The following is a 24,832-nucleotide window of genomic DNA, read 5'->3' as shown; positions in this document are numbered from 1 at the left end:
TTTATAGGGATTCGTTTTCTGAAGTGGCATTAATCTTCGACTAAAATTGCTGTGGAAAAGGAAAAATAGGCCCATGGCACCTTGATGGACATATTCTCATGATGCTAATGACAGCAGTGTAATAGAAAACAGATCTCGCTTGTGAAACAGGCATTTGTTACGATGGGTAACGAGTGATGTTCTGAAAATGTCATGCTTAGTAGTCTCCTCTCCCACACTACCTTTTGATAATTCTGAAAGAGCCTTTTTAAAAAAAAATGTTTGTGAACATTTATATTTCTTAGGAACGCCAATTCCATAGAATGATAATGTTAAAAGAGACTGAATTACTTTAAGCCTCTAAGAGTAATTAACCCAATTTATAAGAAATTTATTTTGAATTCTTCAGTACTCATCCCTTGGATAGTCATTTATTTTGCTCTCTAGTAAGAGGTTCTTGACAGGAGGTGGGACTGAACTACACTGTGGTTTGAGTAGTACCTGTATTGGAGCTTGCATCACTTTTATTTGATGTTGATTCTTGGGGGTTTTTTGGAGTTGTTTATTTGCTTTTCTTTTTTTGGATCTTGTGTGTGTGTATGCGCGTATGTGCGTTATACGTATACTAGAAAAGGCATTTTTTTGTTGGGGTTATAAACAAAGCTTGAGAAGATAATTCTGTCGTAAAACTGAAACTAGGTGGAGCAGTAGTGTTTAACTGTGATATTAAAGCAACCGTTGACCAAACCTATCAAATGGTCTTATTTGTTTTCCTGTAACATGTATATGTATAATTACTGAGTGCAGAGGTATTTGACTTCTTCCTTTGCACCACATAAGGAATGCTTTTAAATGTTTTATGTGTCATTAGATATTTTAAATAATGCTATTCCAACTTTTTTTCTTTTCTATCTGATGTTAAGTATAAAGTTCAGAATTAGCTGGAATACGGATTTCATCTGGCATGAAATAAATGTAGAGGCATCTGTGCAAATTAAGTTAAAAACAAAGGAAGTTCCTGTGTGTAGCTTCCTGTCTCTTACAACAAAAACAAAAGCAAACAAAAAGCCTTCTATAATTATTAAGCTCCTTTCAGAGTATCTAACATTAATAGTACGAATTTTGGTGTTTCAGTGTGCTAAGTTGTTTGCTGGATGTTCTCATTCACTTTATTAAAGACAGTTTCTTAAAAGATAAATGATTTGTTTTTCTTTTCCTTTATCAGAACACAGTAATGGAGGAAACAGCTATATGGGAACAACACACAGTGACGCTTCACAGGGTAAGTTTCTGTTGCAGTAAATAATCTGTGTATAACTCAGGATACTGGCAGCTTTTGAAAACAATAGAGGAAAGCCAGATGTCAGGAAGCCAGAAGAAAGGGGAAAAACTTTTCTATATTCTTTTGTTTAAAATTAGAGTTGCAATAAATTCTTTATTAAAGTTAAAAGTGAACATGATTACTTTTTCATATATCTTTTTGGTTGTTATTTGTATATTTGCTGTTTTTATTCCTGGCTTAAGAAATTAAGTGATTTATTTTTTAAATTTTAAGTGATCAGATAAAAGACACTGTACCTTACTGTAAATTGTAAACTGCTTCAGCCTTTCTGCATGTATATGCATATATTGTATGGTTGGGGTTTGAAATTAAACCGGATTTTGAAAATAAACCGGGTCGTGTGGGTAATAAAATCTTAAGATACTTGGTGATTTGAAACATGTAGACCGAAGCTATTGCTTAAGCAACTGCAGATGGGCAGAGAGCAAATGAACAGTAAGCTGGGTAAGAGTAAGAGCTTTGTCTGAAGTGAGACTGCCTTGAATTTGAATCCTAGTTCTGTCTGTTTCCCTTTAGAAATGGGCAAGTGGTCCAACCCCCTTCTAAAGCCTTGGTTTTCACTTGTTTAAAAGGGGCTTAATGGCACCTAATCATGCTTGATGTAAAGTAAGTGCCTCCTGTAATTCTCCCCTTTCCTCCCTTTGAAGAGAGCTGACTCTACTGATTGCCCTTCCCCTCAGAGAATGTATGGAAAGAGATTAGCGAATATTGAAATACTTTACACTTACCATTTCTACCAGCTATAGTCATTACCAGGAAAATGGAAAGGGGGAAAATCATGTTCCTAAACCGTGTCCCTGATTATCTCATAAATATTTGAATCCGCACATAATAGATAATGGGGAAATTAATTATTAAAGAACAGTGATTTCAGATTAAGGTATAGTCAACCTTTTTTCTGACTCCCTAAATGGTAAAAGAAATTAAATAATACTAACCTTAACTTCTAATTTATAAAGCTAAAATATAGCCTCTCTCTGTTTGGAATGGGCTGATAAGTAGCACATTTAAATCAATTTTATTTATTTATTTATTTATTTATTTATTTATTTATTTTTGAGGAAAATTAGCCTTGAACTAACATCCGTTGCCAATCCTCCTCTTTTTGCTGAAGAAGATTGGCCCTGGGCTAACATCTGTGCCTATCTTCCTTTAATTTATATGGGACGCCGCCACAGCATGGCTTTGATAAGCGGTGCATAGGTCCGTGCCTGGGATCCAATGTGGTAAACCCTGGGCCGCCGAAGTGGAGCATGCGAACTTAACCACTATGCCACCGGGCCGGCCCCTAAATCGTTTTAAATATAACTTCATGCCTTGTAATTGTTTAATTGGCTGGTTGTGATAGAATAACTTGGTATTATTTTACCACATTACATTTATTTTCCTAATACTTGTATTGTTTTTATTAGTATAATTTACGTACGGTAAAATTCATACTTAGTGTACAATTCTAAGTTTGATAAACGCACATGGTCATGTAACCACCACCACCATCAAAATATAGAACAATTCCATCATCCTGAAACTTTCCCTTGTGGCCATTTGTAGAATTGACATCTTAACAATATTGAATCTTTCAAACTGTGAATGTGATGTATCTCTCCATTCTTTTGTTTCCTTCAAAATTTTTCAATTTTTGATTGTTCATTAGTATGTAGAAATACAATTGGTTTTTTTTTTTAATAGTGAACTTCTAAATTTTCTAAATTTACTAGTTCTAGGAACTTTTTCCGTAAATTCCTTGGCATTTTTTCTGTGTAGACAGTCTTGTCACCTGTGAATAGAGGCAGTTTTGTTTCTTCCTTTCTGATGTATACAGGCGTACCTTGGAGATATTGCGAGTTTGGTTCCAGACCACCACAGTAAAGCGAATATCGCAGTAAAGTGAGTCACATGAATTTTTTGATTTCCCAGTGCATATAAAAGTTATGTTTACACTAGAATATACCTTAATTAAAAAAATATTTTTTGCTAAAAAATGCTAACCATCATCTGAACCTTTAGCGAGTCATTATCTTTTTGCGTGTGGAGTCTTACCTCGATGGTGATGGCTGCTGACTGATCTTGGTAGTTGCTAAAGGTTCCGGTAGCTGTGGCAATTTCTTAAAATAAGACAACAGTGAAGTTTGCTGCATCAATAGACTCTTCCTTTCACAGACGATTTCTCTGTAGCATGTGATGCTGTTTGACAGCTTTTTACCCACAGTAGAACTTCTTTCAAAACTGGAGTCCATCCTCTCAAACCCTGCTGCTGCTTTATCAACTAAGTTTATGTAATATTCTAAATCTTTTGTTGTCATTTTAAGTCTCCACAGCATCTTCACCAGGAATAGATCGATTCCATCTCAAGGAACCACCTTTTTTACTCATCCTTAGGAAGCAACTCCTCATCCATTAAAGTTTTATCATTAGATGGCAGCAATTCAGTCACATCTTCAGGCTCCACTTCTAATTTAAGTTCTCTTGCTATTTCCACCACATCTGCAGTTACTTCCTCTACTGAAGTCTTGAACTCCTCAGAGTCACCCATGAGGGTTGGAATCAGCTTCTTCCAAACTCCTGTTAAGGTTGATATTTTGACCTTTTCCCATGGATCACAAATGTTCTTAATGGCATCTAGATGGTGAATTCTTTCCAGAAGATTTTGGATTTACTTTGCCCAGATCCAACAGAGGAATCTCTGTTTATGGCACCTATAGCCTTACGAAATGTATTTCTTAAATAGCAAGACTTGAAAGTCGAAATTACTCCTTGATCCATGGGCTGCAATTCAATATGTGCGTTATGATGTACAATAATAACATCAAAGATCACTGATCACAGATCACCATAGCAAATATAGTAATAATGAAAAAGTTTGAAATATTGCAAGAATCACCAAAACGTGACACAGACACACGAAGTGAGCAAATGCTGTTGGAAAAATGGCACTGATAGACTTGCTTGACGCAGAGTTGCCACAAACCTCTAATTGATAGAAACGCAATATCTGCGAAGCACAGTAAGACAGAGTATGCCTTTGTGCTGTTTGTTTTTTTTTCCCCTGCATTATTGCACTAGCCAGGACTTCCAGGATATTGTTGAATAGGAATGGTGAGTAGACATCTTTGCCTTATTCCAAATTTTAGATGAAAGCATTCTGTCTTTCACCATTAAGTATGATGTTAGCAATAGGGTTTTTGTAGAGGCCCTTTATCAGGTTAAGGCAGTTGCCTTGTATTTCTATTTTGTCATTTACTAGGTTGAGGAAGAAGTTCCCTTTTACTTTTTTTTTTTTTTTTTGCTGTGAAAGATTCCCCCAGAGGTAACGTATTCCCAGTCTGCCTCTTTTTTTTCTTTGCTTGAGGAAGATTGTCCCTGAGCTAATATCTGTGCCAGTCTTCCTCTGTTTTGTATGTGGGACACCGCCACAGTGTGGGTGACGAGTGGTGTAGGTCTGCACCTGGGATCTGAACTGGCGAACCTGGGCCACCTAAGCAGAGTGTGCAGAACTTGAACCACTCAACTATGGGGCCGGCCCCAAGAAGTTCCCTTTTATACTTAGTTTGCTGAGAGGCTTTTTTTTTTTTTAAATCATGGAGGTTGAATTTTTTATGTGTGAGGAAGATCGGCCCTGGGCTAACATCTGTTGCCAGTCTTCCTCGTTTTGCTTGAGAAAGATTGTCCCTGAGCTAACATCTGTGCCAGTCTTTGTCTACTTTGTATGTGGGACACCGCCACAGCATGGCTTGATGAGCAATGTGTAGGTCCACACCCAGGATCCGAACCCACGAACTGCTGAAGCGGAATGTGCAAACTTAACTGCTACGCCACTGGGCCGGCCCCAGGATGTTGAATTTTGCCAGTGCTTTTTTTGCAGGTATTGATTGCGGTTATCATAAGAGTTTTCTTCTTAGTCTGTTAGTATGGTCAGTTTCTTGCTTTCTGCATGTTGAACAGCCTTGCATTCCCAAGATAAATTCTACCTGGTTGTGATGTATTATCTCTTTTATATATTGCTGGATTGATTTGCTAATGTTTTGTGAAGATAGTTGTTTTCTATGTTCATGAGGGATGTTGGTTAGTACTTTTTTCTTATATTTTTTTAATCTGGTTTTGGTATCTGGGAAAGCTACTGCCTCAGAACAAACAGTTGAGAAGTATTCCTTGCTGTTGTGTTCTCTGGTAGAGTTCCCGTACAACTGATGTTATTTCTTCCTTAAGTGTTTGGTAGAATTTACCAGTGTAGCCATCTGTTCCTGGAGGGTTTTTTTTGTGGGAAGGGTTTTAACTATAAATTTAGTTTCTTTAATTTTATATAAGACTATTCAGGTTATGTATTTCTTCTTTGTTATCTTGTGGGTTTTTTGGGTAGCTTTGGTAGTTTGTGTTTTTCAAAGTTGTCCCTTTCATCTAAGTTGTCAAATTTATAGACATAAAATTGTTCATAATATTCTCTTATTTTAGTGTTGTATTATCTGTAATGATGTCCCTTTTTTCATTTCTGATATTGGTAATTTGTGTCTTCTCTAATTTCTTGGTCAGTCTGGCTAGAGGTTTAACAATTTTATTGATCTTTTCAAAATACCAGCTTTTGTTTTCATTGATATTCTTTATTTTCTGCTTTCTATTTCATTGATTTCTGCTCTTATTTTAATATTTCCTTTATTCTGCTTACATTGGGTTTTAATTGCTCTTCTTTTTATAATTTCTTAAGGTAGAAGCCAGATCATTCATTTGAGACCATGGGTATAATTTGACATTATCCTGTTAGGTTTGTTTTTTCCCAGTACCTTTTTAGTTTTTAAATAAGCAGAATAAAATAAAATAAGACACTTAAATTAGCTAAAGTATGTTTTTCCTTACCACTATTTTGCCTGATTTTATTAGGAATTCAGGTGTGGGGAAATACTAAGTGTATTTACTACAGATCTTTATCTTATTAGCTTAGGCAAAGTAGGAAAAGATCCTGAATAGTGAGAAAACAAAATCTGGTTTTCTGAATGTGTTAAAAGTGTCATCCCAACTCATCATGGTAGTTGAAATACTCAGGCAAATCTGAGAACTCATGTCTAGAAGATTAGCATAAGTTCCATTCTGTAGCTGGCCTCTTTCTGTGCTTTGATTTTCTTTTGCCCTGAGATAGATACCATCAGAAATGTCATCAGAACATACATAGAAATAAGATGAGTATGTAGTTCATAATTTTTTAAACATGTTAAAGAATGATGTTTAAACATGGTTTTTAAACATGTTAACTGTTGTGGTGGGAAGACAGAGCTGTGTTGCCTCTGGGCCTTGTCAAAGAGACACTATGACAGAATGGAAGTCCTCAACAGCTATCCCTCCAGGAATTGTTTTTTGAAGATTTTTAAAAATAGCTCTGTCAGTAACAAGCCAAGAGACTTATGCCAAACCATAATTCAGTTGACTTCATTCTCTGAGGCTGCAGAGCTGTAGTTTCACATATCTCAGTCCTTTGGTATTCTGAGTTGATCCAGAATAAAATTTAGACTTTCTAGAGCACTATCAACAAACTTTTGCTGTTAAGAGCCAGATAATAAAATAAATATTTTAGGCCCTGTGGGCCATAAATCTCTGTCACAGCTACTCAACTCTGCAGTTGTATTGCAAAAGCAGCCATAGACAAAATGTAGGTAAATGGGTGTGGCAGTGTTCTAGTAAAACTTTATTTACAAAAATGGACGGCTAGCTGGAGTTGGCCTGCAGGCCGTAGTTTGCTGACCAGTGATCTAGAGCAGTGGCTCTCCAGGTTTATTGTAAAGAGGAATCAACTGGGTCATCCCCAGCTGCCAGAGATTCTGATTCAATTGGTCTGCTGTGGGGCCCCTAATATGCATTTATTTAAATGTTCCAGTTTGAAATGGAGGGCCGTGGCCTCTGGCATCACATTTTTAAGAAACATTGATGGAAATGAGAAAGTCGTTCTTGAGGGTAGCAAATGCACTTTTGGCAATAGTAGTTAGTGAAGGAAATGATTTGAGTCTGTATTCTTTGGGCAATAAACTGGAGTGTGTGTGTGTTGCCAAATAAGGGCAAATCCATATTCTTTGACATCTGATGGTCAGTTATATGAAAGGTAACTTTGTCTCTAAAAAAAGAATAAAAATCCTGTAGATTAAAAACTCTAACATTTTCTGCTATTTACTGTCAAGAATAATACATGATATGCTTTTATAGTGCCTCCTTCTTCTATTTGCATTCTCAGAGGAAACTTTCTTCATCTTAGGATACTAAAAATCATTGCAAATCATATTCATTCTTCAAGGCTAAGTAATTTTTTGGTGCTCCACTGTATGCTGAACACTATTGTAGTCCCAGGACTTATATCAGAAAACAAAAACAGGCGAGAACTCTTTGCCTCGTGGATTCTCATCTCCCCATTGGTCCTAAGTGATAGATGAATATATTCCTCAGGTAGTTATCTATCCTGTCTCCTACTGTATTATAATATTCTTAAGAGTAGGGAGTCTTAGTCAATTTTATATCCCCTTAGTTCTTGGTACTTAGTTGTGCCCAGTAAAACTTAATTTCTTAGGAGGCCAACCTATTTATCAGAGTCACTCTTTGGAGGTTTATAGCACATTGTACAATAGCAATATAAGGCAAACCGTATATGTAATTTAAAATTTTGTAGTCTTCAAATTAAAAAATGTAAAATATGAGTGAAATTAATTTTATAATCTTATGTAACTCAGTAATCCAAAATATTGTCATTTGCAACATGTAATCAATATTTAAAAGTTGATAGTCATGTGTCACTTAATGACGCGAATATGTTCCGAGAAATGTATCATTAGGCAGTTTCGTCATTGTGCAAACATCATAGAGTGTACTTAAACAAACCTAGATGGTGTAGCCTACTATATACCTAGGCTATATGTACTGCTAATCTTATGGGGCCACCATCATACATGTGATCCATCATTGACCGAAACTTTGTTATGCGGTGCATGACTATACTTTACTTTTTTTTTCATGCTGAGTCTTACAAAACCGGTAAACATTTTACAATTTCAGCACATTTCAGATGAAGACTAGCCACGTTTTAAGTGCTCAGTAGTCATGTGTCTAATGGCTGTTGTATTGGCAGTGCAGGTCTGTAGTTTGAGATGGTAATTGCATCCAGAGGGTCCTGTGTTTCAACCCTCCTGCCACAGCAACACACTCACACTTTCTTTAATTTCAGATATTCTTTCTTAGAAAATGCATGTATTTTTTATAATCCTTTGAGAAATGAAGTAAATACTCAGAAATGAATTGTTCACCTCTACTTTTTTATTTTCTAAAAAAGAATTATCTAAAAGATTAAGTGAGTATTTGTATACTAAAGACTCAAAAGGTGAAAGTATGTGTAAAGCAAAGAGGCTACATAAGAGATAATCTAAGTTTGAGCAGCTAAGTGTTTCAACTAGGGAGGTGGTTGAATAAGAAGTAAATTTGGAATAAGAGTGCCAAGACAGTGTAGTGGGGGAAAGAATAGTCTTTTTAACTGATGATGCTGAGACAACTGGTTAACCATATGCAAAATAATGAATTTTGACTCCTACCTCACATCATGTACAAAAATTAACTTAAAATGGATCATAGACCTAAATGTAAGAGCCAAAACTGTAAAACTCTTAGAAGAAAACACAGAAATAAATCTTCATGACCTTGGGTTAGGCAATGGTTCTTTAGATATGATGTTAAAAACACAAGCAACAAAAGAGAAAAAAGATAAATTGGAGCACATCAAAATTTAAAACTTTTGTGTTTCAAAGGACACGGTGAAGAAAGTAAAAAGATAACCCACAGAATGGGAAAAAATATTTGCAAATCATATATCTGATAAGAGATTTATATCCAGAATATGTAAAAACTCTTGTAACTCAACAACGAAAAGACAGATAATTCAGTTGAAAAAGCGACAAAGGATTTGAATAGACGTTGCTCTGAAGAAGATATAGAAATATCCAATAAGCACATGAAAAGATGCTAAGTATCATTAACCATCAGGGAAATATATGTCAGAAACCATAGTGAGATAGCATCACACCCAGAATGGCTGTAATCACAAAGACAGACAATAACAAGTGTTGGAGAGGATGTGGATGTTGGCTGGTGAAATGTAAAATGGTGTAGCACTGAGGGAAACAGAGGGTTCCTCAAAAGTTAAACATAGAAATTACTTTGTGACCCAGCAGTTCCACTCCTAGGTATATACCCAAGAGAAATGAAAACAAAAATCCACACAGAAACTTATATGTGAATATTAATAGTAGCATTATTCATAATAGCCAGAAAATGGAAATAACCCAAATGCCCATCAGCTGATCAATAATAAACAAGCAAAATGTGGTATATCCATATTGTTAGTGCTGTCAAGTCAGTTCTGACTCTTTGGGTACCGCAGAGCAGAACCCTGCCTGTTCTTTTTGTGCCATCTTCTCACTTTCTAGCACTATATCAGATATAAGGTTTTCATGGTCAGTTTTTCCGGAAGTGGTGGCCAGGTCCTTCTTCCTAGTCTGTCTTAGTCTGGAAGCTCCACTGAAACTTGTCCACCATGGGTGACCCTGCTGGTGTTTGAAATTCTGGTGGTATAGCTTTCAGCATCACAGCAACATGCACAGTACGACAACCACCAGATGGGTAGTGTGGTCCCTGACTAGGAAATGAACCTGGGCCGTGGAGGTGAGAGCACCAAATCTTAACCACTTGACCACCAGGGCTGGTTGATACATCTGTATAATGGAATGTTATTCAGCAATAAAAAGAAATGCAGTACTGATCCATGCTACGACATGGATGAACCTTGAAAACATTATACTAAATGAAAGAAGCCGGTCACTAAGGACCACATATTGTATGATAAAATGGTCAGAACAGGTGAATAGACAGAAAGCATGTTAGTGGTTGCATAAGGTTGAGGGGATTGAGGGGATTCCCTACACTGTTGGGAATTTCTTTTTAGGGTCATGAAAATGTTACAAATTAATTGTGGTGATGCTTGCCACAACTCTGTGAGTCAACTCTGTGAGTGTACAAAAACATTGAATTGTACTTTTTTTTTGTTTTTTTTTTTTTGGTGAGGAAGATCAGCCCTGAGCTAACATCCATGCCAGTTCTCCTCTTCTTTGCTGAGGAAAACTGGCTCTGGGCTAACATCTGTGCCCATCTTCCTTCACTTCATATGGGACGCCGCCACAGCATGGCCCGACAAGGGGTGCAGTGGTGCACGCCCGGGATCCGAACCTGGGCCGCCAGCAGCAGAGCACGTGCACTTAACCACTACGCCATGGGGCTCACCCCCTTGAATTATACATTTTAAAGGGTGAATTTTATGATATGTGAATTATATCTCAATAAAATTGTTCCAAGAAAAGGGGTTGAGGGGGAGGAATCCTACATATCTCTTGAGTAGCTCCAAACTAGTATATGATAGATATAAGGTAATCACTTATCCTGAGGTAAGCATGTAAGCTGAAATAAGCTTGTTTTATCTGATTGAAGGCCATTGTTTATAAGAGTTTATTATAAATGTTTCAAACCCTCCTTCATTTTATTTAATCCTCTGTGAAGTAGGTGTTAATAACACATGGAATAGACTAAGTCTCAGAAAGGTCTAGTGAAATGCCCCAGAGAGCTAGAAGTTGAACCCAGATCTCTGGACTCGTGGGTTCGGATCCCTGGTGCAGACCTGCACACCGCTTGTCGGGCCATGCTGTGGCGGTGTCCTGCATATAAAGTAGAGGAAGATGGATACAGATGTTGGCTCAGAGTTAATTTTCCTCAGCCAAAAGAGGAGGATTGACATTGGATGTTAGTTCAGAGCCAGTCTTCCTCACAAAAAAAAATGTTTATGGAATATAATTTCTGAAATTCAGAATTCGTAGTTCTATCACATAAACCACATATACATGCAGTAAAATGAAAAACATAAAAAGTAGTAAACATGGTAAGGAAGGAACACAAGTTTTCGGGTTTTTTTTTTTTTTTTTAAGTTTAGGATATTGGTGGTGAGGTTAATTTTGTGGAGAAAATGACAGTTTGGGAGAAGGGCAATTGAAAGTGTCCTATAAGAAGCTGGAAATAGGATAATGGAACAGGAATTAGAAATGAGAGCTAAAACTTGGAAATCAACTATAAGAGTGAGAGTCATAGTGTAAGAATAAATGGGGACACATAACACAATTTGAGTAGCCAGGAGACTGTTTAAGGATACAGAGGTAGAAAAAAGAAGCAGTCTAACAGTCATAAACTATTTAAGCAACATTTTGAGAATTACCAGGGTAAGGTAGAAAAACTGTAGGGGTCTCATGACTTCTAATCTAGTTTGGGTTTACCACTAACTAATTTTGAACAGGCCTTTAAAATCTCTTGGCACCTTACAGAATTGAGGTATATCACAGTTGATAAAATCCTAATCTCTTTTATTCAAATGAGGAAACTCAAGTCCACAGAGGTCCTACATAAGGTCATAAATCTGCAAGTAGTAGAGAGACACATAGGACCCCAGGCTTTCTGACCTCATTTGTAAAAAGGAAATTGAATCAAATGATCGCTGAGGATCCATTTGGTTTTAAAATTTTGTGATCCTAATGTTCACTGTGAAAGCACGTGACTAGAACAGGTTCCATGGAATGTTGAGGGTTGATTGGAAGAATAAAGGGAGAGGAGTAAAACTATAATTAGTGAGAAAGTTAGGTTTAAGTTAACTGGTCGTAGAAATTTGGCATAGAAAAACGGAAGGAAAAGAAGGCAACGAGGGAAATCTTTAAGTAGAGAATCGGGCATATATTAAGGGAACAGAGAAGAATCTTTGAAGAAGAGATTATCCAGCTATTTCTGCAACTGAATCAACAGTCAACTTTCAGGAATTTTTTTTTCCCTTTTTTTTTTAAAAGGAATTAAGAAATGCTTTGTCACATGGATGGGCAAACCTTTACCATAAAAGGTCAGATAGTAAATAGTTTCGGCTTTGTTGGCCACGTGGTCCCTGTTGCAAAAACTCACCACAAAAGTAGTCATGATGATATGTAAAGGAATGGGCATGGCTAGTGTCCAATAACTCTGGACAAATAACTGAACAGATTCCCAGCCTCTCATTTATCAGAAATTCAGTATCCCTACCAGGCAAAGATATGCATGTTATTTCTGCTTGTGGCTGCCTCTGGGTCTCAAAAGGATGAAATATGGTGAAAGTAAAATTCTTTGATGCTCTTTGTTTCATGCAAAAGCTATAACCATATATATATGTGCACATACAAATAAATGAGATGAGATTATACTGCTTTAAACCACTTTCCCCACTACTGTAATAAAAAAATTATCTTAGATATTTTCTCATGTAAACATACAAAAAATCAACTATCTTTTGACACACCTACAAAATTTTTATGGTAAAGATATATGAGAAAAAATGGGATATTTTCCATTACTTTTGAAAATCCCTCAGGAATGCACCTTGGGCACGTTAGTCTTTTAGTAAGTCCAGTACAGCGCATATGATTGCCTCAGAATAATAATAATTCCACCATTATCAATTTTAATTACTAGAAATAGTATTAATTTTTGTGTGTGTGTGTGTGTGAGAGGAAGATTGGCCCTGAGCTAACATCTGTTGCCAATCTTCCTCTTTTTGCTTGAGGAAGATTGTCGCTGAGCTAATACCTATGCCAGTATTCCTCTGTTTTAAAAATGGGACGCTGCCACAGCATGGCTTGATAAAGCAATGCATAGGTCCGCGCCCGGGATCTGAACCTGTGAACTCCGGGCTGCTGAAGCAGAGCGCGCAAACTTAACCACTATGCCACTGGGCCAGCAGCCCCCTTTTGCACACTTTTATCTGGACCTTCCCTTTCCTTTGTCTCTGTTGTTCCTGTCCTGCCAGGAGCAGGTTTGATTCCACTGGCAGCAGTTTCTCTGCAGTGTGAGCCCTGTCCTAGAAGGGCCTAGCAGGTCAGTGTTGAGAATTCCTAGGGGGTACACTGCTCCAGCCAATTCAGCTTCTACTGCAGACTCCTTGCTCTCACCCACTTGTGGAGTAGCCATAATCTCTCCCAATTTTAGCTGCTGTTCTCAAATTATCCTGCCATTCTTTCCAGTGAATACCTGTGGATTATTTGGAGGTTCTTCAGGTCTTAGTGTGTTAGACACCTTGTTGCTTCCCTCCCATGTAGTTGCTGGGAACACACAAGTCTCATAGCTAGCTGCTCATTCCCACCTGCTTGGGTTTTGCACCTTGAGGGGATACGTTGGTTGCTTGGTTTTGTTGTAAATGCCCATGGGTTTTTGGTTTGTTTGGTAGTTGCCCTGCTTTTTCGTTTGGAAATTCAGTAAGATCTAAATCCATGCTAGTACTATGGCTGCTAGTTTTTCTAGAAATCTTGAGTTTTTAGTGGTCAAATTAGTGCTAGTTAAAAAAAAGACAACTACATTGGGGAATTGAATTAAAGTTAAATTGAATAATCCATCAAATACTTGTTTTAGTGCACTAACGTTGATGAACCACTTTGTGTTAGACCCTTGCAGTGTTGTACTTAGCTGGAATATGTAAGTAAATAGTGAATCCCTTCCAAATGGGGCCTTGATACCCAGGCTATTTACAATGCCATGTCTTAAGTAGCAGAAGTATGTGCATGTGCTCTGGGAGCATACTGGATGGGCCATTTCTACCTCTGGAAAGCTAGGATGCTTTTATCAATGAGATGACATGGAACCTGGACTGTGAAGGATGAGCTAAAGCTCACAAGACTGATGAAATGCCAAAGGAAACCTAGGCAGAAAGGAGATGCGAAAGCATAGAGTTTGATAATGCATGGCGTGCTTAAGTAAAGTGTGTTCAGAGCAAAGACTGGGGTGCTGGGAAGCAAGTTTGGAGTTGTATTTCAGTATATTGCATACTAAGGAATTTGGACCTGTGGGCAGTGGCATGACAGGATTAGGTTTCTTTTAGAATGATAACCCTTCGAACATGGAGGGTAAATTATAGTGCAGTGGAGGTAAGAAATCTATTGAAAAGGCCAAATCAGACAACAGTGAAAGTAGAGGGAAGGGAAAGTGTGAATAGTTGAACCCTTTGAAGTTTTTGATGACCACCCTGGTCTGCTGTTCACAGAGCATTTAAGGCTGAGGTTCTCAGTCCTGGCTGCCCATTTTAATCACTTTGGGGCTTAAAAAAAAAATGCTTGCCATCTACCCTTCTCCAGTTTTATTTAAAACCAGGGGTTCAGACATCAGCAAGCATTTTTGAAACTGTTCCCAAATGATTTTCATCTGCAGCCAGGATTGGGAATCACAGACTCTCTGGATAGTCATTAAATGAACTCCAGCAAGCACTGATCCAGCAGCATTACACGCCCTCCTAAGTGCCGGAGCTCCATGGAAGCAGTGGTGCGGGCCAGGTTTCAGGCCCTGGCTCACTGCAGCCAAAACTACACTAACTTGCTCACAAGTAAATCTTAAGAAAATATCTTCTCATCTTTGCCTTTCTCATTGAAAGTTCCTGATGTTTTCAGCGTTTCTTTAATATTTTTGTGTTATGTTTTTAATTTTTATTTTTATTATTATTTTTTTGGTGAGGGAGATTGGCCATGAGCTGACATTCGTTGCCAGTCTTCCTCTTTTTCCTGAGGAAAATTGTCCCTGAGCTAACATCTGTGCCCATCTTCCTCTATTTTGTATATGGGATGCTGCCGCAGCATGGCTTTATGAGTGGTGCATAGGTCCACGCTTGGGATCCGAACCTGTGAACCCCAGGCTGCTAAAGCGGAGCATGCAAACTTAACCACTACGCCACTAGGCCAGTCCCTTTCATTTTTATTTATTTATTTATTTTTATTTATTTATTTTTTTACTTTTTTATTTTATTTTATTTTTTTATTTATTTTATTTTTTTCCCCCAAAGCCCCAGTAGATAGTTGTATGTCATAGCTGCACATCCTTCTAGTTGCTGTATGTGGGACACGGCCTCAGCATGGCCAGACAAGCGGTATGTCGGTGCGCGCCCAGGATCCGAACCCGGGCCGCCAGCAGCGGAGCGCGTGCACTTAACCGCTAAGCCACGGGGCCGGCCCCTGTTTAATTTTTAAATAAAAGAATTACCACTAAGATGTAAATGCACAGTATAAAAGTATATAGGGTAAAAGATTAGTCCCAATCTCTTGCAAGGAGGAAAAAAAGCAAAAGAATAACACCCTCCCAACTGCCCTGGAGCTAACCCTTAGGCATTTAGGTTTTTTCCAATATTTACAATTATAGACAATCTGGAATGAATAACCATGTGCATATGTATTTTCATGTTGTTGGTGATGTTCAGTCATGTGTCACTTAACAACAGGGATATGTTCTGAGACATCATTACGCATTTCATTATTGTGTGAACATCATAGAGTGTACTTAACACAACCCTAGATGGTATAGCTTACTACACACCTAGGCTATATGGTACTAATCTTAAGGGATCTCTGTCGTATCTGTGGTCTGTCGTTGACCGAGACATCGTTATGCGACGCATGACTGTATATATCTTCAGAATACATTCCTAGAAATTGGTTTTCTCTGTCAAAAGTTAAGTGCTTTTGTAATTTTGTTAGATATCGCCAAATTCCTCTCCTAAAGAGTTGTAGCAATTTGCATGCCCATTCTCAGTGTATAAGAGTGCCTATTTCTCTGCAGCCTCCCCAACAGAATGTGTTGTCATACTTCAGTTTATACCATTTTCTGCGTGGTTTTAATTTGCATTTCTCTAATTATGAGTTTTAACATCATATATATCTTTTGTAAATTGTTTCATTATTTTATTGGGTTTTTTGTTCTTCTTTCTCATTTTTCAGTGATTCCTAATATCAGTGTTTTCAAAGTATAGGCTGAGGACCCTGAAAGGTCTCTGAAACCCTTTATGCTGTAGGGCAAACTATTTTCATAACAATACCAAAGTGTTGTCTTTTTCACTGTGTTGATATTTGTAGTGAAAATGCAGAAACAGTGGTGGGTAAAACTGGCGCCATAGCCCAAATCAAGGCAGTGGCACCAAACCTTACTAGTAGTCACTGGCACACACTCATAATTTATAAGAACAAGTTCAGTTTTGCTTTGGCATGACTCGAAGCAATAACAAGTGTTTTACCACATCTCAGCTTTTGAATACATATCTTTCTAAATAATCTATGTATTGAAATGAGAAATATGCATAAGGCACTCCTGCGTTATGCTGAAGTACTAGTGTGATTGTTTGAATTGGAAGCTCGACTAGTTATGTATTTGTGTGTCTGTCTGTGTGTAACACTGTTTGTACTTCAAGGAATGTATAGTCATCTAGACTTGAATGTTTGACATTTTTCTCAAATGAACAAGTACCTGTTGCTTCAAGGAAAACAACTCTGATAGTATTTGTTGCCAACGAAGAAAATTGAATTTTAAAATAAATATTAACATTTAGAAAACTTTTATCTGCCACTATGAGCTCAATAGCTTTTCAGTACTTAAAGACTTTGATGAGATTGATGGTGATATTAACACATGATTTTTAAAAAATATTGTGTAGTGAAATGTATCCTCATTTCAAAGATTTGCCTAAATATTTTCCAAACGACCAAGGCATGCTATTGTAAAATCATGATGGATTAAATATCCATTCAAAGTGCAAAATAGGCCAATGGATATTCATGTAACAGAGTACAAAAAGCTCACTGATTTGGTTTCAGATTGCACATTGCAACTATCTGTTAAGAAACTACCGCTTATCAGGTTTTGATATAAAATCACACATGCATATCCGTAATTACCTAAAAAGGCTACTAAAATAACGCCTTTCCTTTTCAATTACGTATGTGTGTGAAGCTGGATTTTCTTCATGTGCTTTAACAAAAACCAACATATTACAGCAGATTGAATGCACGTTCTTGAACTCTTTTTTTTTTTCTCATTAGTGAGTGTTGGATTTTGTCAAAGGCTTTTCCAGGGTTAAAGCTATAATCATAGAATTTTTTTTCTTTAGATTTATTAATAGGATATTTTATACCAATGGATTTCCTAATACACCAGTTTTGCTTCTTGGAATAAGTCCTTTTGTCATGGAATATATGTGTGGTGTTGGCCCTTGTTTGCTCTTTTTTTATTTATTACTTTTACATAGATATACGTAAATGATGTTGGGCTTTAATATTTGGGGGGGGCCGGCCCTGTGGCTTAGCAGTTAAGTGCGCATGCTCCGCTATTGGCAGCCTGGGTTCGGAACCCTGGGCGCCTGCCGACGCACCGCTTCTCCAGCCGTGCTGAGGCCGTGTCCCACATGCAGCAACTAGGAGGATGTGCAACTATGACATACAACTATCTGCTGGGGCTTTGGGGGAAAAAAGGAGGAGGATTGGCAATAGATGTTAGCTCAGAGCCGGTCTTCCTCAGCAAAAAGAGGAGGATTAGCACGGATGTTAGCTCAGGGCTGATTTTCCTCACACACACACACAAAAAAATTGCGGGGGGAGAGCTCTGACTTTATCATGGACAGTCATTATCAGATTTATAGTTGCTTCATAAAAAGAGTTTAGAAGCTTTCCTTCATTTTCAGTGCTCTGGAACAATTTATGGAACATCGAGGGTATCTGGATATTGATGTTTTGGTAGAATTCCCCTATGAAATCATCTGTGCCTGGTGCTTTTTTGTGGGGTAATTTCCTCATAACTTTCTCTATTTCTTCAGGTTGTGTAAACTTTATTTCTAATAGAGTCAGTTCAGTAATCTGTATTTCCCTAGGAAATTATCTGGTTCATCTAGGTTTTCAAATTTATTTGAATTAGTTCTGTAAAATAGTCGTTTTCTAATTCAGTGCTAAGAGTTATTTCTTTCTAATCATTTCTTATTTTATTTTTGAAATTTTAGGCCTGCTTCTAGCTACTTTGAAAGTTGGATATTCTCTGTCTTTGAGTTATACTGAGGGTATGGTTTTGTGTGGTAATTTGTTCTTGTTGTATTATTTGGGAAGGATATATGGGATGACACAGTTTCAGGCAGTTGCCATTGTCTTCAGCTACCCAGGTGTTTTCTTGTTTGTTTTTTTTCCACATTAACGTTTTTTTTGCATTAACATTATTGCAATATAATTCACATACCGTACAATTCACCCTTTAAAGTGTACAACTTAATGGTTTTTAGTATATTCATAGTTGTACAACCATCACCAGAGACTCAGAAATACAGAGGAATACTGTACTCGTAAGCTCTCCCTCCCCAGTCTCTCCATCCCTTCCCACCTCTGGCTCTAGACTACAGCTACTCTAGTTTCTGTCTCTATAGATTTGTCTTTTTTAAACATTTCATGTAAATGGAATTATACTATATATAGTCTTTTACGACTGGCTTCTTTCACCTAGCATAATGTTTTCAGGGTTCATCCGTTTTGTAGCATGTATCAGTATTTCATTTCTTTTTATTGTGAATAATATTCCATTGTATAGCTATACCACATTTTATCCATTTATCAGTCAGTGGACATTTGGGTTGTTTCCACTTTTGGGCCTACTATAAATGGTGATGCTATGAACATTTGGGTATAAGTCTTTGTGTGGACACATGTTTTCATTTTTCTTAGGTATATACCTAGGAGTGGAATTGCTGGTGTGTGTTCTTTTTTTTTTTTTTTTTTTTTTTTTTTGTGAGGAAGATTGTCCCTGAGCTAAAACATCCATTGCCAGTCTTCCTCCTTTTGCTTGACGAAGATTGTCCCTGAGCTAACATCTGTGCCAGTCTTCCTCTATTTTTTCTGTGTGGGATGCCGCCACAGCATGGCTTGATGAGCAGTGCGTAGGTCCACACCTGGGATCCCACCCCACAAACCCTGGACCGCCAAAGCGGAGCGCATGAACTTAATCACTACACCACTGGGCCGGCCCCTGTTTATTCTTTTTTAAGACGAGTTTTTCTTTTTTCTTTTTCTTTTGCCTCTTCAGTGGTCTTTGGGGTGGGAGGGATGGTCATTACATATGCTCAGTCTGTGATGGACATGGTCTTCTCTGTTGTGGACTGGACTGCCTTTATCCTCAAGTGGTTTGGATTGCAGAGCAATGTGTGGATTGTAGTACAACGTTATATGAAAACACACTCCTCTGATTTAGTGATTCTGGAGCCTGGGGAAAATATTTAATGATTCTTTAGACACCTCTGAATATTTTACTTCATTTCTTTTCTAGGGAATGGTGTGAATTTCTTTGAGATTAGGTGATTTTTTAATAACTTGGAAATATTTTGAATTTTTTCTGTGCTGGGCTGTCCTTAGTCATTGTGGTAAAGATTTTCAGCTTATTTAGAAGTGTATAGTTTATTATAATTTCATTTAATTAAAAATATATTTATAAATGTTTGTTATGGTTAATATCTACTTTCTATTGTATGCAGTGTGCGTAAGACATAGTGTACAACTTCTAAAGAGATTTTTAGCATAATTGAAGGAAATTGAAATAACATATTTGATTTTCACAGCTATTGATATTTTATTATGTAAAATGGCACCCGGTATATTTGCTAATTAAGTCTGTCATTCTAAAAATTAGTTGCCAGTGTTTGTGATAATCACACTGGGGCACTGCCAGTCCCCTCAGGAACCCTTCTGATAATCAAAAATAAACTCAGGATTTCAGTGTTCAGAATTTTTAAATGTATTTTAGTTCTTAAGAACATTAATATAGTTGACAATTTTTAATATTCTGTTATGCCCAGCATCTAATTTATTAGAGCATGAGTTCCCATACCAGGTGTAACCATACAAGCAAGTGACTATTTGGATCACAGATGTAAGAAGATTGTAATTTTTATGTTTTAACATTTTTATATGGTAGATTATAACATAATGAACAATTATGTTTCTTAATAACAACATTTTACTATAATTGTTACTTTAGGCTCCTGGATTTGGATTTGGAATTGCAATATCTGGTGGAAGAGATAATCCTCATTTTCAGAGTGGAGAAACGTCAATCGTAATTTCAGATGTGCTGAAAGGAGGACCAGCTGAAGGACAGCTACAGTAAGCATGTTTCTTCTCGTGGGCACCTGTTTGAAGCACTGTTCCTACCCTCCGTCACTGGTATCCTGTGCTGGTGATTTCTTTACATTAATACATGTTTATGCTTATCTCTATCATAAATGGAAAGCTAGTGTCACCTTAAGTAGAAGGTCACTGTAAAAATAAAGATAGTGAAAAGACTTGTTCTCAGTTTTGGGTAGAACATAGCCATCAGGAACCTCTCATCCTGAGTCTTGCCCTTTTTGTTCAGTAAATTAGCAAGATAAAGAGAAGCAAAAGAAGTATAGTAGAAAAAAAAGTGAGAGTATAATCAGAAGGATTGAAAGAAAACTGGAAGGAGAAAGACTTGTTGTTTTTTAAAAAGAGAATTTTCCAGCTATATGGTATAGTATCATTTCGTGCCCTGTAATTTTACCACCAAAAATCATTTTGTGTATTGTGGTACGTGTTCAGTCCTTTGGGGAAACGTTGTGTTCATGGTTAAAAAAAATTAATGACCTGTGTTTAGTTATGTTTGCTAAACGTTCTTGTGGAAGATCTGAAAGTAAATAGTTTGACATTATTTTATCAGTGATCTGAAGACAAATAAATAGATTAATTAGCCCATAGTGAGGATATTTTTTAGAAGTATTCATCTTGAAAATATCTTCACAAACTTACCCGTATGTTTTTCTCTAATGTGTTATTTTGGGGACCTTTTTTTCCTTAGGGAAAATGACCGAGTTGCAATGGTTAATGGAGTTTCGATGGATAATGTTGAACATGCTTTTGCTGTCCAGCAACTAAGGAAAAGTGGGAAGAATGCAAAAATTGTAAGTATCCTTTATCTTTAATTTAGTAAAGGTACTAACTTTATTATTGTTGATGTGTTTTTGGTGTTTGAATTCCTCCTTCCCCTTTAAGAAAATGAAAACTGAAGCAGTAGTTCTAAAGTTAGTTGTTTACAAGAGTGTTTCTTTAATACTGGTGGTGTGTTTTGTCACTGGTGTGTGTATTTTCTCTGAGTGCAGATACCAGAATTTTTTCAATTGAGAGGGAAAGGAGGGGAGTGGTTGAATGGCTACCTCTTTATGGCTTAATGTTTCCTTTTCTTTTAAGTACTTAAGTTTGACTGAATTTTGGCATGTAGTCTGTTTGAAATATATAGCCCTATTTTCTGTACCAGGATTTGTTTAATGTACAAATTTTACATTGTGCCTTGAACACATACATTATCAGCTGTTTTCCTTGTTACTGTGATACAGTTTAAGGAGACAAAGTGGTAAGATTTTACTTGTTCATGGTGCATTTAATGTTACAGTTTTAGTATATAGCTAGAATCTTTCTTCTATTTCATATTTCTCTTAAAAGTCTTTTTTTTTAAGTAAAGGAAAAGAAAGTAACTCTCCATAACTGACCTCAGATCACAGTTAAAACTAGGCAAATGTGGCACAGATTGATTTTAATGTAAAAGTCCTATTTAAAATTAGATCCACATTTAGGAGCACATCAGCCACTTTGCCCACTTTGCTCCTCCCTGTTTCTACTCCATCTAGCCTCTGAAAGGACTGGTCATGGCACTGCTTGAGGCCTTGGCTCAGGTGTACAGAGCAGGAGGAAGAGGCTGGGCAGCTAGATGGTTTATCCTGCCTTGTCCACTGAGAACCTTTCTACTTTGCAGCAGACACTCAGAAAGACAGTGGACCCAACAGAAAGGAGAGGGCTGGAGTGAGGGGAGGGGCCTGCATTGTGTTTTGACCTCTGGGAGCTGGGGTGAGAGCTAAAAGAGGTATTCCTTGAGACTGTGTACCCCACAGTCGCTAGGCCGTCTCACCCTGTGTAGGCTGCTGTGCCATATGGTTTTTCTCTACACCATTGTCATTGCTGGTGAGATGAGAGTTTTCTCATATTGCAATAGACCCAGTATTTAGTTACTGCATTCCAAATGACAGACAGCTTCTATTGTGTGTATGTTTTCACAGCTTCATTATAATCTTATTTTTACAACTGTAATGTTATTTTTAGATTGTACTTTATTTACAGACTGGCACAGTATATAGTAGAGTTTTTATGCAGTTTTTATAACATGAGATCTGTAGTGTTTACGAAAGCAAATTGCTGATTTTTATACTTATTGGTTTTAATAAATTGAATAAGCTTTAGCTTTCTTGCCTTAGCTGCTGATCCTGCACATTATCATTATTATTCATAGTGTTTTTCAGATGGGTTGTTGCACCTTCCAAGGTGAGCACCTTAGGTAAATTGGGTTTTTCTCTCTATTTGAGGTTGTGAACTTGACTCATATCTCCAACTTGTTAGGCCTTCATTTCTCTGAAATGTTGTTTTTCCATGCAAAATACATGGTACACATACCCCACATTGATAATACACCCAAGAAAGTTGTATTCCTACATTCCAGACTTTTCCCCATAGAAATGATTTTATAAGAAGTAGGTCCAAAAGCTGTAATATATTTGAAATAGCACATGTTAAGGAGAAGGATTTGGGGCAACTAAAAGGATGGATTTTCCTCCGACTGTGCTTAGCTACATCAGTTGGAAGGGCAGAACTCAGCAACCTTGGGCAAGTGTTTTTTGCTCTATAGGGGGATTGGGTGGAAGGGTGTTTTAATCAGCAGAGAGCAGTTGTTCATTTCCACATTTGAAGAGATTGGATCATGTCATTAATTTATGTTAAGTTTTTCATTGCCATACAACTTTTAGAAAAAAACCCCAGTGTCTTAGAATGTGGCCGTTCGTTGTAAGGTATCTTTCTCAACTCATCCCCAGCCATAACCGGAACCTCAAGGTCATTATATGGGGGGTTGTTTTTTGTTTTTCCGCAGTTCTGAATAGCCAGCTCCTCTTTCCCCCCTCCCCGATCTACTAATCTTTCTTCTTCCCAGTGCTCTTACATTATGGTGGGTGGTTGTTTATATGATTATCTTTTCATAAACTAAAAGCCCTTTGGGCGTTAGGCTCAATAAAAGATTTCTTTTCCGTTGAATTAAAATATTACAACTCCCTTGATAGTATAACTACCATAAATATGCTTAATTTTGTTTAACAATAGGTGAAGAGAAGATAGATATTGTTTATAATGTAGTGAGCATGTATAATTTTTACTAAAATTCTGAACATACTAAAAAACATTGTGAAGCAAATAATTGGGCAAAAACACCTTCCTAGAGATAACCTGCCAACACTGTAGTATACAACCACATGACTGCATAGCATTTCACTGTACGTACACACACTTTACCTGACCCATTCATTGACGGGCATTTCAGTGTCCACTTTCCACAAGTATTAAAAAAAATGTGTTTCTACCTACTTGTTCAGTTACTTTTTATGAATAACTTCTTAAGCGTGGCTTTTTAGTCAGAGGGCATGAATGACTTGATATATGGATTGACAGTTTGCCCTTCAGAAAACCCATAGGATATTGAGAGTCCAATTTCATCAACGCTTTTTTAGTCTTTGCCAAACTGATAGACTAAACATAGTATTTCAAATGAAATATTTTAAATTACGAGTTTGATCATATCATAGTGTATATACTGCCCGTTTATGTTTCTTCTTTGCCTGTTTGTGTCCTTTGCATTTGTATGATGATGATTGTCATATTAGAGTTGTATATATTAAGATTATTAGCCTTTTGTCATATGTACTGCATATATTGTTTGCCCATTTGCTTTTGTGAGTGTATGTAAGTTGTTTATGGTGATTTTTTGTTTTGTTTTTATATCATTTTGTTTCAATATAGAAATGTTTTAATTTTTATGTTGTCCCGTCTGACTTTCACTTGATTGGTTCTGCCTTTGGTGTTATGCTTATGAAAGCCTTTACCTTATCAGAGTTATAAAAGCATATATCCTGTCTTTTATTCTAGTACTTGCATGAGTTCATTGTTTTATTTTACATCTGAATCTTTAATTTTGCTAAACTGAAGTAGGTGTTTTTTCCTAAAATTTCTGTTTCAAAATTTTGTGTTAAAATCAAGCATAATTGCCAAACCTGCTAAATATCTTCATGTGAGTTTATAACAGTTAACTCATAATATAAATGGAGAATTATAACAGGATTGAATATTTTTCTGTAGGTTAAGCACTTAACTGGGTGCAAATATTTGATTATATGTATAGTTAAATGCATGGCAAGGACCTTCCCTTCAAGGAACGTAAATCTTTTTTTTTTTTTTTTTTTAATTTTTTGATTATTGCAGTAACATTGGTTTATAACATTGTAAAAATTTCAGGTGTACATCATTGTACTTCTATTTCTGCATAGATTACATCATGTTCACCACCAAAATACCAATTACAACCCATCACCACACATATGTACCAAATTATTCCTTTCACCCTCCTCCCTCCCCCCTTCCCCTCTGGTAACCACCAATCCAATCTCTGTCCCTATGTGTTTGTTTATTGTTGTAAGGAACGTAAATCTTAATAGCATAGATGGGTACACACAATTGTCACCATAATGTACGTCGTCCGAGGTTGAGAGTAGTTCAGGTACAG

At 36.9% G+C, this 24,832-nt stretch overlaps 1 protein-coding gene across 8 annotated transcripts in view; it reads left to right on the top strand.

Annotated features, from left to right (window-relative positions):
• TJP1 (tight junction protein 1) overlaps positions 1–24,832 on the top strand; it is a 242,385-nt gene that overhangs the window by 157,941 nt on the left and 59,612 nt on the right. For all 8 annotated transcript variants that reach the window (XM_087428840.1, XM_087428839.1, XM_087428838.1 and 5 more), the window contains 3 exons: positions 1,205–1,261; positions 20,204–20,328; positions 21,038–21,140. In XM_087428840.1, the coding sequence (XP_087284966.1) occupies positions 1,205–1,261; positions 20,204–20,328; positions 21,038–21,140 (285 nt within the window). The remainder of the gene's footprint in view (positions 1–1,204; positions 1,262–20,203; positions 20,329–21,037; positions 21,141–24,832) is intronic.

The sequence above is a fragment of the Ceratotherium simum genome, chromosome 3, assembly GCF_057802395.1.
Source record: "Ceratotherium simum simum isolate JZ-2026a chromosome 3, ASM5780239v1, whole genome shotgun sequence".
NCBI lineage: Eukaryota > Metazoa > Chordata > Mammalia > Perissodactyla > Rhinocerotidae > Ceratotherium > Ceratotherium simum.
The sequence above is the reverse complement of the archived record's forward strand: the minus strand, read 5'-3'. Positions and strand labels throughout refer to the sequence as shown.